This window comes from Rhinolophus sinicus, chromosome 3 (assembly GCF_057876585.1).
Source record: "Rhinolophus sinicus isolate RSI-liver-muscle chromosome 3, RSI-T2T, whole genome shotgun sequence".
Lineage (NCBI taxonomy): Eukaryota > Metazoa > Chordata > Mammalia > Chiroptera > Rhinolophidae > Rhinolophus > Rhinolophus sinicus.
The window spans coordinates 133,054,400-133,070,529 of record NC_142503.1 but is presented as its reverse complement, the minus strand read 5'-3'; the positions used below and the strand labels follow the sequence as shown (position 1 = coordinate 133,070,529).

General features: G+C 37.0%; 1 protein-coding gene across 1 annotated transcript in view; it reads left to right on the top strand.

Annotated features, from left to right (window-relative positions):
- Positions 1–14,444, top strand: part of LOC148758651 (uncharacterized) — a 113,399-nt gene extending 98,955 nt beyond the window's left edge. Inside the window, exon 4 of the mRNA XM_088796397.1 lies at positions 13,450–14,444. Within this exon, the coding sequence (XP_088652523.1) occupies positions 13,450–13,587 (138 nt within the window). The 3' untranslated portion in view covers positions 13,588–14,444. The remainder of the gene's footprint in view (positions 1–13,449) is intronic.
- The last annotated feature ends 1,686 nt before the right edge of the window (positions 14,445–16,130 follow it).

Genomic DNA, 16,130 nt, shown 5'->3' with positions numbered 1-16,130 from the left:
AACACATTATGGGTTTCTTTTCAAGTCTATGACCGTGTTCACTTTGTACAGTAACTGTTAGCAACTGGACAGTAGAAGTTATTTTAGTATCTGAATTAGTTTGTTTTTAAAGAAGCCTTTTAAACATAAATAATTGAATCAAAGATTTCACATTTCATGGTTCAATTTCACCATGTTAGCTAAATAAGAGGGTCCTCAGAAGAGAGGATTATCATATATTACATTAAAACTTTGCCACTTTGCAGCACTAATCCTGTTGGAAAAAGATGATTTCTGTCTAACTTAATCAGCAAGAGGTCTTTATTGCCTTAAGTATTAATTGATTAGGTTCTCATTAAGGTCAAAAGTACACTTGGCTGACCAGAGGCAGCCAATTAGCCCATTGTCAGCTTTGCTCATTTACATTGACTGCACATAATGGTAGTTATTGGACTGTCAAGTCACAAGGTCACTGAATCTTTTATGCACTTTGCCCTCCAAAAGGGCAACAGTCACTTAGACACCAGAAAGCATTCATAACAAAGATTTAGTTTATTACTTATCGACTTAAAGCTCCCTTAGAAACAGGTGTTTCATTCTCTTTGGACAACTGATGTATCATTTCTTTGTGAAATACTTGAGGTCTGGTTGGAATCCTGTGCTTGATTGTGTCTGAGGATTTTTGTTCAGCAAGCAGCTTGCAATTGAAACTCTAAATAGCTTTCTAAAGAGCAGACCAATCCAATGACTGTTTCCCTTTGTGGTATAGACTTTTCTCCTACTAAGTGATTGCAGTGGTTGGAACAAGTTGGTCACACAAGTGCTGAAATGCCGCTGGGGCATCAGTCTCAAAGTTAAAGGTTAGAATCACAGTTGAGTCTCACCTCAATGAGGATATTGAGTATTTTTAAATACACTGCTGCTGCACTGCAGTGGGATGTCGGATATTTGCTATAGAACAAAGGAGAAATGAAAATTTGAGGTTATTCATGAAACACTAACTTAAAATTTCTGTCCCAGTGATTGTTATAATCATAAATCATTACACCTAATTTATATCATGGTGATGTAACTAGCTGCATTTGTTAGCATTTTATCTTATTTTTTCTATTTTATTTCTTCTACTTAAATTTAACGTCATTATCCCTTACATTTTCTATCATTGATTCGAATATCACTGATGACTCCATGTGTTAGATTTTAAGGAGAAAATATTTTTTGCTTAGTACATCACTTTTACAGCTTGGGCTTCTAGATCAAACTAGAAACCAATGACTCAGCCTAGATTCTTACCTTTACACTCTGCCTTCCCCAAATATACATTCCACCAAGCATCACTTTCCATCAGTTCTAGTTGGTGAATATCATCAAAAGATAGAAGTACCCTCCACCTCAACCTACTGCTACTGCCTCAGTTCAGCAACTTGTCTCTTGATTAAGAATATGTACTTCCTTATCCTTAGTAATACCCTTAGTGGTCTTCCAAATGATTCAATGGTCCTCTGTTGGCATAACTGTCTTCCCACTAGACTGTGAGTCTTTCAGAATAGGGTGATATATTTTCATATTGTATCCCCAACAAACATTTAGTGTTTGCCACATACAGGCATACAGTAAAAATTTACTGAATAAATAAATGAATGGCCATAATTAGCTTTATGCTACATATAAATGTAAACCCTGATTGAATAGTAATTTGTTACGATTTAAGAACTCATTAAATCAAGCTTTTCACTAGTATTAAATTATTAATACTTTCTCCTACTATTATAAAAAGCAATAAGTTGTAATTCATCTATGTGAGTAAACCAACAGCATTAAATATGAAGACAGACTGAGAGTCTAAGTCAAAGGAAAAAATTACTACCATAATTCTTGAGTAATTAAGCTACCAACTAATAATACAAAAAAATCTGTATACTATCAAAACATTTGCTTTGTTTATGGGATCGTGAGATCCTATGATTTTCTGGTGACTCAACATTAGATTAACAGTTATTTATACTGTGTTTCCCCGAAAATAAGACCTAGCTGGACAATCAGCTCTAATGCATCTTTTGGAACAAAAATTAATATAAGACCAGGTATTATATTATATTATATTATATTATATTATATTATATTATATTATATTGTATTATACCTGGTCTTATAGCAAAATAAGACCGGGTATTATATTATATTATATTATATTATATTATATTATATTATATTATATTATATTATATTATATTATATAGACCCGGTCTTATAGTAAAATAAGATCAGGTCTTATATTAAGGTTTTTCTCCAAAAACACATTAGAGCTGATTGTCTAGCTAGGTCTTATTTTCAGGGAAACACGGTATATGCTTTTACAAGAACTGAGCACTCCATATCTATTATCGGTCATCCTCTGAAGAACCATGTAATATAGATATCATAATTGTCATTTTACAGATAAGAAAGCTGGTTTCCAGGGTAAATTATCCAAAGGCATGTAATCCAGGTCTTACTGGCTCCAAAACCCAGGCTCTATCTACTACATTAATCTCACTATAAGTTTTCATCCTTCTTTAGAATTTTGGACAATCTATTTTAACATCACTCTGAAACTTCGTTATATATTGTATAGAAATATTTCATAGCCATGTTGGGTTGGGGGCTGGATAATCAGTAGGCCCAAAGTTGAGGAAAATGACGGTGGAAATTAAAGGTTATATGACTTAGTAGTTAAAGCTGGCCTGTATTTTGACTTAATGCAGCCCTACCCTTGAGTCCCAAGTCCGCTGTGTACCACCTTTGTAACCTAAAATGAGTTACTTGACCTCCATGTTTCACTTCACTAATCTTTAAAATAGATATAATAACAGTAACTGCCAATGGATTTGTGACTATCAAATGAGACTATGCAGATAAGATGCTTAGCACAGTAACCAGCACATCATAATGGCTCGGTAAACGTTAGCTATTGTTGTTACTAAAGGTTTTCTACCAAAATGAATGGTTTGGGTTATATGTACTTCCTTATCCTTAGTTGAATCTGTGCACTCTGGTATTGCAGTACATCCATAACAGTCATGTAGAAGCTGACAACTAAATGATTGTCCAAACATAGGTTGGGGAAAATAAGGTATCCAAATATTTAAGTTTGGTAGGGACTCTCTTGATTTTTTTATTCATGATCTCTACCAAGTGAGCAAGTGACACAGAGCTATTCTTAGTCTCTCAAAATGCTGCCCAAACCTGCCACAAAAGACATTCACCTCTTTGGTGAATTATCACATCTACTAGTTTACAATAATTTGCAAACTAAATTCACAGGACTTGCTTGTTTGATCACCAAGTTCCATGAAGTTTCCTTAGTTACATCCTACCAGAATTAGGAGGCGTTTAACTCACAACTAAAGAGATTCCTTGAAACAAAGTTATCTAATGCGCATCAGCCATTTGTCTCTTCTGCTTCACTAGCGCCTCCTTGGACAGAAAGTCTTGAAGTTAAAGGGGGTGGTGGGGTGAGCTCCTCATCTTCTTTCACCTGATCTCAGACCTGTTACCCTGCTGGTTGGAAGAAAATATGTTTATTTCATTTTATAATATATTTTTTAAAATAGCTAACCAACTCTTGCTATTTTATTTATTTTACTTGTATGCAACACAGGCAGATAAAGCAGACATTTTATTGGTTTTCCCCCTTTATCAAGATGCTGTTGCAGGCTCTATAGTCAGGCAGAGAAAGAAGGAACAAGGTGAATTCACTATACTGAAAGTATGTTGACCTATGCATTGTTTACTAATCAATAGGTGTTTATTAAGTACCTGCCACGTGTTCATAGCTTAGCCACTGTGATAGGTGTTAAGGATAAAGTCCCTGATTCCACAGAACTCATTTTCACTCAACCTATATAGAAATACAATGCTGATTGGCACTCTTACTTAAGATACAATTTAGAAATTTTAAATTCAGTCATTAATACCAGGTTAAACTCTTGTTCATATATCCTTAGGATAATCACAGTTTGCACTTAATGTTTGGTATATAATCTTAAAGGAACGAAATTTTTGTATTTTACTGTTTTTAGCATGCCTAGGTCAATTCTTTACTCTATCGTGCTGTTAGATAATTACACTAACCTTTTTTTTTTTTTATCAAACACTATCTATTCTATAATAACAACTATAGTTAGCTTGCCAAGTTGGTATCTATTTTCTCTGTGCTCTGTGCTCATCTAAAATAAAGCATGACAGTATAGGTTTCCCTTTTTCTTAATCTTTTGGTTTATTTTTAAAAAGGAAATTGTATAAATTTAGTGGAAGTAGGCTATGTCTTGTATAGTGTTTCTTACGATTTTCAGTATTAGATCTTGTTAAAAACCCTTCCCTTATTATTCATTCTATTGCCTCTGAAATGAATTCTTTCAGCAGATATTTATTGAACACCCACTATGTGCTGGATTCTATGTTGCTGCCCTCATGGAACTTATATGCTAAGAGGGGAATACAAAAAAAAAAAAACACAAAAATAGGATAAGGGAGATTGAGAATGGAGGTAATGATGCAGAGGAGAGGGAGTTACCTGCAACAGGGTGGTCATGGATAGGCTCACTGAGAAGGTGTCATCTGAGCAAAGACCTGAAGGAGATGAAGGATTCAGCCAAGCAGATGACCAGCACAGGGCAACGCAGGCGGAAGAAGCAGCCAATGGAAATATAATAAAGTGGAAGTGTTCAAGGTTTGAGGGTTGTTTGAGAAATAACAAGGAGACTAAAGTGACCTTACAATAGAATGATGGGAAGAAGGCCCTATAGATAAGAGGAGGGCCAGTGATGGTGCCAGGCTTTACAGGCCCTAGGAAGGAATTCGGCCTTTACTCTGAATACGTGGGAAGCCAAGAGGATTTTGGCCGACGACTGACCTAATGTGACTTGTATGTTAAGGGTGTCACTTAGGCACTGGCTTGAGCATGGACTCTACCAAAGGTAGAAGCAGATGGACCAATTAAGAAGGCACCTCAATAGTCCGGATGAAACATGATAGTGACTTGGACCAGGGTGGTAAAATTAACGTTGGTGAGAAGTGGTTGGATTCTGGATATATTTTGAAACTACAACTGGCAGAAAGTGAGGAGTAAAAGAAAGAAAGGATTCAAGGAAGATTCTGAGGTTTGGAGCCTGAGCACTAGTAGCACGTAAGAAAGTAAAACTCCTTTCCAACACACTTCTTGCTCCTAATGATGTTATAGGTCAACTTTATTGATAAAACTATTTAAAATTCTATTTTATCCTCCGATTCTTAGAAAGTAGAAACCCAATCATTCCCGAAGTTCTAATAGCACTCTTGGTAAATTCAGAGTAACCCTATGTACGAGTAAATCAGTGTACTAGCTGTGACTTCTGAGAAAAACACCACCTCCAGTATTTACTGGACAACATAACTTCAATATGAAGATACTTGAAACCCACAGAGGTATTTGATGGCATGGTTCTTCTTTTCTTTAAGCTTATTGTCTCTCTTACTATCAGGTCCGAGTCTCTGCCTGAATTTGGATCTTAGGCACAGAGCCCGGAGGTAGGGGTGACTGCTTTCAGTTAGCCTTGATCTCTGTATGATGTAAAGGGTGGTCCAGGTGAGAAATTCTAGGTGACGTGGCTTTAGGGAAGTGAGACCCAGTTGAAATATTAAGTCTCAACTCCACCAGTCAGGAGGAAAAGACCTGCCCCAGGGCATGGTGTCTATTTTTCCAGTTAACTCCAAAGGCATTCTCATACCTCTTTCTTTTCTAAGTATTTAAGAAAAGCCTTGGGGGGTCGGGGGTGGGAGATGAGGGTAAGGAGGATCAAATATATGGTGATGGAAGGAGAACTGACTCTGGGTGGTGAACACACAATGGGATTTATAGATGATGTATTACAGAATTGTACACCTGAAATCTATGTCATTTTACTAACAATTGTCACCCCAGTAAATTTAAAAAATAAATTTAAAAAAAAAAGCCTTTTTTTCAATTGTTTTGTTTTGTTTGTTTGTTTCTAATTAAAGTTTATTGGGGTGAAAATTGTTAGTAAAGTTACGTGGATTTCAGGTGTACAATTCTGTAACACATCATCTATATAAAAAAAAGAAAAGAAAAGCCTTGTTGTAGCCTTCAAACACTAGTAAAAGGTCTACTGGGGAGGTGGGAGAAAGATTAATACATATAAAAAGAAATACAAATAAATGTAAACAAATATAAAAATGTATGATATCACAAAACTTCATAGCCACAGTGAGTTGTCTTGTTATGTTTCTTCCTTTGATTTTTGTTGTTTTTTTGTACGGAGTTACTTTACTGTCATTTTTTGCAATTACTGTTAACAGCATCTCATTTGACAATTACAAAATTGTTAACATCTCCCTTCTTTCTAGATTTAGTTGAATGCAAAGAAAAACTTTGAAATGTAAATAATTGATCATAATTGATCATGTAAATTCTTGTTTCCCCAAGAAGGTCTGGAGCATGGCAAATCTTGAATCAGTCTTGAAAAGAATCATCTCATTCCAGAAAGTGTAGGAATCCCAGGTCTAATCCTCAGACAGAAAAGGATATGCTGAACATGAAATACAGACTGTGGCCAACATTAATTCTTTCCCAAATCAGATTTTCATGAAACATTTTCACTTCTTTGAGTGAGGCCAATTAATTTCTTTAAATACTTCATCCATCCATTGTTAAAATTCAATTCAAAAAAACAAGTCTAATGTCAAATATAAATTATTTTGTTATCTTTAATTTTGGATGATTCTCTTCTCTTTGACATTAGAACAAATTGCAATTACCGGAGTCAAAGATAGTAAAGAACTATTTAAGCATTCATGTTAGATATGAAGATTAGAGGTGAAAACAGAGACTGCTCTGTTAAAGGGTAAAGTTTCTTAGACTAGTGGGACAAGTTTTAATGGTTTTAAGGAAAAAGTGCAATATTCAGTTTTAGAAGGAAAGGAGGGGAGATATGTTTTGGCAGTATTCTGGGCTGCAAAATATATTATTCTAATCGTCTTCATAAGTGAATCTAATAATATGCTTTGCCCTTTAACAGAAAATTATATTTGCCATATCTCTGTGGGTACACTTCTATGAGACTAAATGAGCTATTTGCAAAATAAGAATTGAATTGAAGAAGAATAGTGTTCTTGTAAATGACTTCCCCAGCCCTTGGCCTCAGAGAGTCTGAGTCAGCGTCAGGCTCTCAGCACTGGGTCAGACCCAGCCTGCCGCAGAGAATATATCCATAATCCTGGATCAAGCATATTCTTCCATCTACTCAAGTTGACCTCCAACAAAATTCTGTTCTTCTCTCCATTTATCTGTGAAGAAAGTTTTCAGTTTAAACTCTTCTAATTTAACAGAGGAAAAAGGTTAAAAATAAAGTCAACCCTCACCCCTTTAAAAAAAAAAAAGTTGTCAACAGTTTTTCACTGAATTAGAGTCAAAAACTCTGCCAGTTTTGCTTTCATATCTGCGAATTGTACCCTGACCTTTCATATGACCAGTCGGCCTGTTGCGTAAGATCTATCTGGGCACCTTTTAAAAGTGCTATCTTCATCCATATTTCAAAACAGTCACAGATATTTTATCATTAATTAGTATTCATATTATGTCTCGAACAATCTGTTCACGAATAAGGGAAGTGAATTGGTTGAACAGCTCTTCTGTATGTCTAGTGATTAACATAGATGATGTATATAGAACCGAGCCTTATAAAGAGAGGAGACAGTCAAATGTTGAGTAGGTATCTCCTGGAACATTTAGAAGGTTACCTATTTGGGAGGATGGACTTCTCCAGAAAAATTATACTTGGCAAACAGGGTGGGGAGACACAGGCCTCTTTAAAAATAGACCCATGTCTCTGATTCACAGCATCCTGGATTTGCTTTTCATCATGTTAACATGCCACTTGGGAGCTGGCTGGGCTCCCTTGTTCAGTGACATATATTTCATAGTTGTTGTTTTTTTTTTTTTTTTTTCCCAAACCATTTGTTCTTTCAACCATAACATGCTTTGCATTTCTCTTTCGAATTTTAGGTTGTATATATAGATCGATCAAAACAATATTTTTAACATTCCAAAAAATTTAGAAAGCTAGTGGATGGGTGTCAGTTAATCTATTATGTTCATCTCTTCCTCCTCCCCCTCTTCAGCTGCTAATCTTAGAATTTATGTGCCAAACTGTATAAGATATTCTTCCAATAGCTACATGTGTGACTCTTTTGTGAGCTCTACAGACAGTTATGAGGACAGATTTGGAGTTGCATATGGGACTGTCACATGGTTTGATTGCCTTGTCTTGCAGGCACTGAGATTTCGTTTCACTGAGCTTTAATACTGAGGAATTTTTAGTTGTGATAGAAGTTCAGCAAAGTCTCTATTAAAGAATTTATACAACCCAGGAATGGGGAAGAAAAAAAAAGTTTTTACTCACCACCACTCTATATTTGGTATCTATATATACTGAACAGTTCATATGTTTACTTTTTCCAAGAGTGAAAAAAACTCACAGAATTTTCATGAAAATCAGAAAGTTAAGGGCCTTTATTATCCTCGAGTGTTTGGAGCAAGATCTAGTAGATATTTCTACAGAAAAAGAAAGCAGATGCTTTGCAAAAAGGTCTCATATAATTTATGCCCAATTATAGAGGATGATTTGCAGAAAAATGTGATCTATCAACTGTTAGGAACTGAAAATCCTATGTCTTTAGTCTCTGAAATGTTGAAGTGCAAATCCATTTTCAGCTTTGTAAACACATATTGCAAACCCTCTTTCAGGACACAAACACCACCCATTGAACCACAGTGCCACCTTTGAGGGATGCAGAGCATTAAAACAGTCTTTCTCCTAATTTTATTTCAAATGTTTCTCAAGAATGAATAATATCCTAGTGAGATCTGTATCCAATGAATGAAGACATATATTATGATATTATAAAAGTGTTAATCACATATACTCAGCTTTTTTTTTTCCTTTTAATGCCCAATTTGTATGACTATTCATTTTGGTGTTAATTTCACCCCGTGAAACAAATACAGTGGTTAATTATTCAGAGCTGAACCTTAATTTGGTTGAAAGTCTTAATTCAAAAATAATGATGGTGGCTATCATGTATTGATTGCCATTCTGAACCTAAACTCTATAAAATAGATATTCTATATACATTATTTCTAATCCTCAGACTATCCCACCAAAGTAGGTATTATTATTCTCTACTTCTTCCCAGTGGAGTAAGAATTCGGAAGTAGCTTGAATAAGGACAGAAGTGTGTTTTCTTATTTCAGACCTTAATTTTCCTTCCTGATTCCTCTTTATTTTATTTCTTTAAAGATGTTTATTAAAATATAGCTAACATACAATATTATATTAGTTTCAGGTGTACACAATAGTTATTCATCATTTATATGCCTAAAGAAGTGATCACCATTATAAGTCCAGCAACCACCTGGCACCATACTATGCTATCACAATATTGTTGACTATATTCCCTGTACTGTACATTACATCCCCTGACTTACTTGTTTTTTTACCCGGAAATTTGAACCTCTTATTCTCCTTCACCTTTTTCCCTCTTTTTTAACTTTACAATTTCAGTTGACTTTCAATATATCAATTTCATGTGTATAGTACTGTGGTTAGATATTTATGTAATTTAAGAACTGATCCCCTTGACTAGTCTAGTACCCACCAGGCAATATACATAGTTATTACCATATTATTGACTATATTCCCTATGCTTTACTTTACATTCCCATGACTATTTTGTAACTACCAATTTGTGCTTCTAAATGCCTTCACCTTTTTTGCCCTATCCCTGAACTCCCCTCCCATCTATCACCCTGATAAGTCTAGTACCTATCTGACATCAGACATAGTTATTAAAATATTATTGACTATATTCCTTATGCTATACCCTATATCCCCATGACTACTTTGCAATAACCAATCTGTACTTCTCAATCCCTTCCCCTTTTTCACACATTCCCAACCCCCCCTCACATCTGGCAACCATCAAAATGTTCTCTGTAACTATGAGTTTGTTTCTGTTTCATTTGTTTATTTTGTTTTTTAGATTCCACATATAAGCGAAATCACATTGCATCTGTCTTTCACTGTCTGACGTATTCCACTCAGCACAATACCCTCCAGGTCTATCCATACTGCCACAGATGGCAAGGACCCATTACCTTTCCTGGCCAAGCAACGTTCCATTGTATATATGTACCACCTCCTTTTTATCCATTCATCCATCAACAAACACCCAGGCTGCCTCCATATCTTGACCATTGTAAACAATGCTGCAATGAACATTTGGAAGTAGCATTTTGGGTTTTTTCGGATAATTACCCAGAGTGGAATTACTGGGTCCTTCTTTGTCACTTGTTATAGCCTTTCTTTTAAGGTCTATTTTGTCTGGTATAAGTATTGCTACCACTGCTTTTTTTTTTTTTTTTTTTTTAATTTCCATTTTCATGAAATATCTTTTTTCCACCCCTTTATTTACAGTCTGTGTGTGTCTTTTGATCTAAAGCAAGTCTCTTGTAGGCAGTAGATATAAGGGTCTTGTTTTCTTATCCATTCAGCCACTCTATCTTTTGATTTGAGCATTTAATGCATTTACATTTAAAGTAATTATGATAGATATGTAATTATTACCATTTTATTATTCATACTATTGATTTTTTTTCATCCTTCTAACATTCCTTGTAATATTGGTTTGGTGGTGATGAACTCCTTTAGCTTTTTCTTGTCTGACAAGCTCTCTATTTGTCCTTCGATTCTGAATGATAGCTTTGCTGGGTAGAATAATCTTGGTTGTAGGTCCATGCTTTTCATCACTGAATATTTCTGCCAATCCCTTTTGACCTGCAAAGTTTCTGTTGAGAAATCAACTGACAGTCTGATGGGAGCTCTCTTATAGGTAACTAAATGCTTTTCTCTTGCCATTTTTTTTTTTTTAAGATTTTATTGGGGAAGGGAAACAGGACTTTCCAAGTAAGTTGTTGTCCTTTCAGTCTTTGTGGAGGGCGCAGCTCAGCTCCAGGTCCAGTTGCCATTTTCTAGTTGCAGGGGGCACAGCCACCATCCCTTGCGGGAGTCGAAACCAGCAACCTTGTGGTTGAGAGGATGCATTCCAACCAACTGAACCATCTGGGAGCTCAGCGGCAGCTCAGCTCAAGGTGCCGTGTTCAGTCTTAGTTGCAGGGGGCGGAGTCCACCATCCCTGCAGGACTCGAGGAGTTGAACCAGCAACCTTGTAGTTGAGAGCCTACTGGCCCATGTGGGAATCGAACCGGCAGCCTTCAGAGTTAGGTGCATGGAGCTCTAACCGCCTGAGCCACTGGGCCAGCCCCTCTCTTGCCATTTTTAAGATTCTCTCTTTGTCTTTACTGTTTGACATTTTAATTATAATGTGTCTCAGTGTAGACCTTTTGGGGTTCATCTTGTTTGGGACTCTCGGTGCTTCCTGGGCTTGTGTGTCTATTTCCTTCACCAGATACGGAAGTTTTCCATCATCGTTTCTTCAAATAGGTTTTCAATTCCTTGCTCTCTCTCTTCTCCTTCTGTTACCCCTCTGATGCCAATGTTGTTACACTTGATTTTGTCCCACAGGCTCCTAAAGCTCTCCTCATTTTATTGGATTCTTTTTTCTTTCTGCTGTTCTGATTGGGTATTTTCTGCTACCTTATCTTCTAAATCGCTGATTTGATCCTCTGCTTCATCTTATCTACTGTTGATTCCCTCTAATCTATTTTTCATTTCAGTTATTGTAGTCTTAATTTCTGACTGATACTTTTTTTTATGTTTTCTATATCCATTTTTATGTTTCCTATCTCTTTGTTGCACTTCTCCTTAAGGTTATTGAGCATTCTTATAATCAGTGTTTGGAACTTTGCATCTGGTAGATTGTTTGACTCTACTGTGTTTAGTTATTTTTTTTCTGGAGCTTTGTTCTGCTCTTTTGTTTGGGAAATGTTTCCCTGTCTCCCCATTTTGGCTGCCTTTCTGTTTGTTTCTAGGTAGCACTGCTATGCCCTCCCGGTTTTAGTAGAGTGGCCTTATATAATAGATGTCCTGTGGGACCCAGTGGTGCAACCTCCCTGGTCACCAAAGCCAGGTCTCCAGGAGTGTCTTTTGTGTGGGTTGTTTGTGCCCTCCTGTTGTAGTTGAGACTTGTTGCTATTTGCACGTCAGTAGGAGGAAGGGATTGACTTAGGCCAATTGGTTTTGAGGGCTGGCCGTAATACAGTGGAGGAGCTGTTGTGCAGGGGCTGATTCTACAGAACACGGTTGGCCTTAGGGGGACTGTGGTGCCTGCTCAGTCTGCCTTTTGGGTGTGTCATCTTTGTAAGTGACTGGGTGATGCTCTGTCTCAGTCTGAAGCTGGCCACTGGGCCTGCCAACCCTGGGGCCACCCGGGAGGGGACCTCCTGCAGGGCAAGTTCAGCCACATCTGTGTCCTTTCTGGGGCCACATGGCATGAGCCACAAAGCAATTCAGAGATGCCTTCCACCTGCACTGTGCTGGAAGTTGCCTCTAGAAACCAAGCCATGAACCAAGGCTGTCTGTCACCAGTGCAAGGCTTAGGGCTGCTCAGCCAGAGGCATGGGACAGGCTGAATCCAAATGCTACTTGTTTGGATTTTGTGAACCTTTGAGAGATTTTTGGAAAACCACAGCATGAGCCAAGGCCAGCAGTTTATAAGAAAAAGCCTCTGGAAGGGGCTCAGGTGTTCCTGAAAGTTGGGTGGGGTTTGTCTCAAGGAATCACTATGTCAGGGCTCATGAAAGATGTCAGTCGGTTTGATGGAGACTTACTATGATGTCTGCTTGCATCTGCATGCAGGGAGTGGGAGGGCTCAACAAAGAAACAATGGCTTCCGCCAGCCCCTCCATCTGGGAGAAAACTTCCCCTCCAGCCCTCACCCTGATGCTAGACAATTCAGTTCCTCCCCGTATGTCCCTGATGCCTTCTGAGCTGCTGCCCCAGCTCTGGAACTCAGAGCGAGTGAGTCTGTGTGTGGTCTCTTTAAGAGGACTGCCTGGGACTCTAACTGCCCTATCTGACTCATCTACAATCTCTGCTGGTTTTCACAATCTATAATTATGGGGAGTTCTCTCCCCAGCACTGAAACTCTGGGTTGGGGAGGATCTGGGACCCCTCACTATTCAGGGAGAGACCTCTGCACCTGAGATAGCCCTCTTAATTTTTAATGGTCACACATGGATGTGGGACCAGCCTATTCTGTGTCTCTGTCCCTCCTACCAGTCTCGAGGTGGCTTCTTCTGTATGTCTGTAGTTGTAGGGCTTCGATTCAGCTAGACTTCAGGCGATTCTTGGTAATGTTTGTTCTGTGGTCTAGTTGTAATCGATGTGGTTCTAAAAGGAGATAAGCCCAGTATTTACCTACTCTGCCATCTTGACCAGAAATCTCTCAGACCTTCGTTTTTGTTTCCTGTTTTAGGTTGGACAATTCTGTCTTGTATCTTGGTGGGCAAATTGCACTGGTACCTTGCACAGTGAAACTTGTGAGTGGTGGAATACAAATGGAAGCTTCTATGTCCTTAAACCACACCCTGAAAACTTGGGAGGCTACATATAGAGGTACCAGACTTCACCACATTCTCATGTCTCACTGTTACATAACAAGCAGCAAGTTCATTGTGACTACTCTGGATTCCTGGCAGAACTTAAGGACACATAAAAAGGTACCTACAGTATCTATTTTATTTTTAGTCTATAAAAGAGCAATTTATGAAAAGGTTTTCTTCAGACAATATCACGTCTTTCTCAGTATGTTTCATAAGGGTTTGAACTAAATCTGGCATAATAAGGTTTGATTGAGCTGTTATGTTCTGCCTCATAAGTGGCTGTGCACAATGGAGGAAGAAAATTGCTTAATAGAAAGTTATAGTCATCACTAACTTTATCTTAATTCTCCAAGGCAATAAGTTAAGAGTTCTTTAAGAACACTTTAGAGCTCTTAGAAAATGTTGAAAAATACTCTGTTTAGGAACATTTCTGCCCATATGTCACACTGTACTTTTTGCAAATGGGGCTTTAATCTTTCTGATATTTTGTTCACTTGGGGTAAGTTTTATCTTATTTCTCCAAGGATATTTAAAAAGGGCCTTATCTAGCCATTCTTATAAAATGTGTAACATATTTTCCATTTTTCAATATGAGGTCTGTACCCTGTTTGGAGTTGTAACTCCCAGTTATCCCACAGACATCAAAAGCCATTTCTGAAATATATTGAATTTAGATCATACCATTATGTATACTATTGTGCCATCAGAAAGTAATGGATTTTTTAAATGAATAGTAGATTAAGCTGATGATAGGAATTTATTATAGAAAGAATTTAGAAGAATGTGTTCATTGTTAATGCTGCAAGTTATATTGGCAACACAATCATTATTTGCAGGTGATACTATTATCTACCTAAAAAACCCATGAGACGTGAGCAACCTATAAAACTAATAAGAGTTTTAGTAAGTTTAGAGTTTAGTAAGATTGATACAGTCTTACCTAGGAAATATGAAAAAATCTTTACTTTCTAAGTATCAGCAGTAACCAGTTTAAGAAGATAATCAGGCGGGGGGAAGACAACATGCACAGTTACATCAAAATTTATAAGAAATTTCAGGGCTTCTATTAACAAAACCATAGATCTTTGGCAGGAAAAGGTTTTAAAAATTGGAAAGGTATACCATGTTTCTGAATGGAAAAAAGCTTAAAGATACCTGTGGGGTTTTTTTCAATTTTATTTAAAAAATAAATTTAATTTCGTTAGAATCAAGTCTCACAGGGAATGTACTTAGCACAATGATTCTAAAGTAGATATGGAAGAATAAAGCTGCAAAACTAGCCTGGGACTGTTTACCAAAAGAATAAACTGGAGGAAAATCAGGAGTATAGGGAAGAGAGGAGAAAGAATAAGAAAGCCTTACACTGACAGATATTAAAATAGAATGTAAAGATTCAATTAAAATCATGTGGCATTGATACAGTAACAGATAATGATTAGCGGCTCACACTTGAAACGTCTCCTAAAATTACGTGTTTTCACATTTGTAGAGGTGGGAGTGTTTCTTTAGACCCCGCAGGAACACAGAGGTCATGCGTCCTGTTGCTGATTTGTTCACCTAGCTTTGGAGAAGGCTTGTTTTCCATCAGTGAGCCTGCTCCCTGCTGCACCTGCTTACAAGGTGGAGTTTGCCAGCAGTCTGCCCTGGCTGCCTCGTACTTTGGTTATGATGCTTGCAGTTCCTCTGAATCCACTAGGGTCTGAGGCTTGCATATCTGAGAGCCTTTTCACTCCCTGTGACTCTCAGAGTCTATAGAGGTCTTATAAAAGTTGCTTTCTTCAATTGATAGGGGAACTATTTCCTGGATTTGTGCTTTATTTTAATTTCTTTCTTCTGTGGCTGACACATTTGGATTTGAATTATTTTACAGATTACTACCCCACCCCCCAGTGGCTTCATTTGGTATTCAATGCAAGCTAAAAATAAGATAATATAAAAATTTTAAATTATTTGAGCTAAACTTAAGTTTTAATATAAATATACTTTTCATAATGTATTTCTTCTCACATGTCCACAGATGTGGGTCCCAATTTGGAAAGAGTTTCACCAAGAAAAGCTTGTAGAATACTTTCAGTGAGGCTAAGGGGCAAAATAAATACTGGTCATCTTTATAGATCTTTAAAAATAAAGGTAATTTCTCAGCATGCCAACCATATCCACCTTGCAACTAAATATAATGCAACTTACCACATCAAACAGAAAATCTGAGTATTCCAGTTAGTGGCATTTAGTTTCCTGCTAGTCAATATCAATTTAGGTACTGCTTATAATAATTTGCTACAGAACGATTGCATGTCATTATTTTGCTTTTGCAAGAGAGTACATTTATAGCTAAGAAGAAAATGAGTTTTGGAAAGATCACTTCGCCAAGTTGAAATTTATGGCTAGTATTATAAGGTATAAGTAATGTATCTACTTTTGCTTTAAAAATGACTTGCTATCAGAATTTAAATGATCATTTTATAATTTTCTATTAAGTGAAAGAAAAGTGTTTTAATGTAATTACCCGTGCCTGAAAGGATATTTGACAGTATTCTTATTGGAATAATTAATA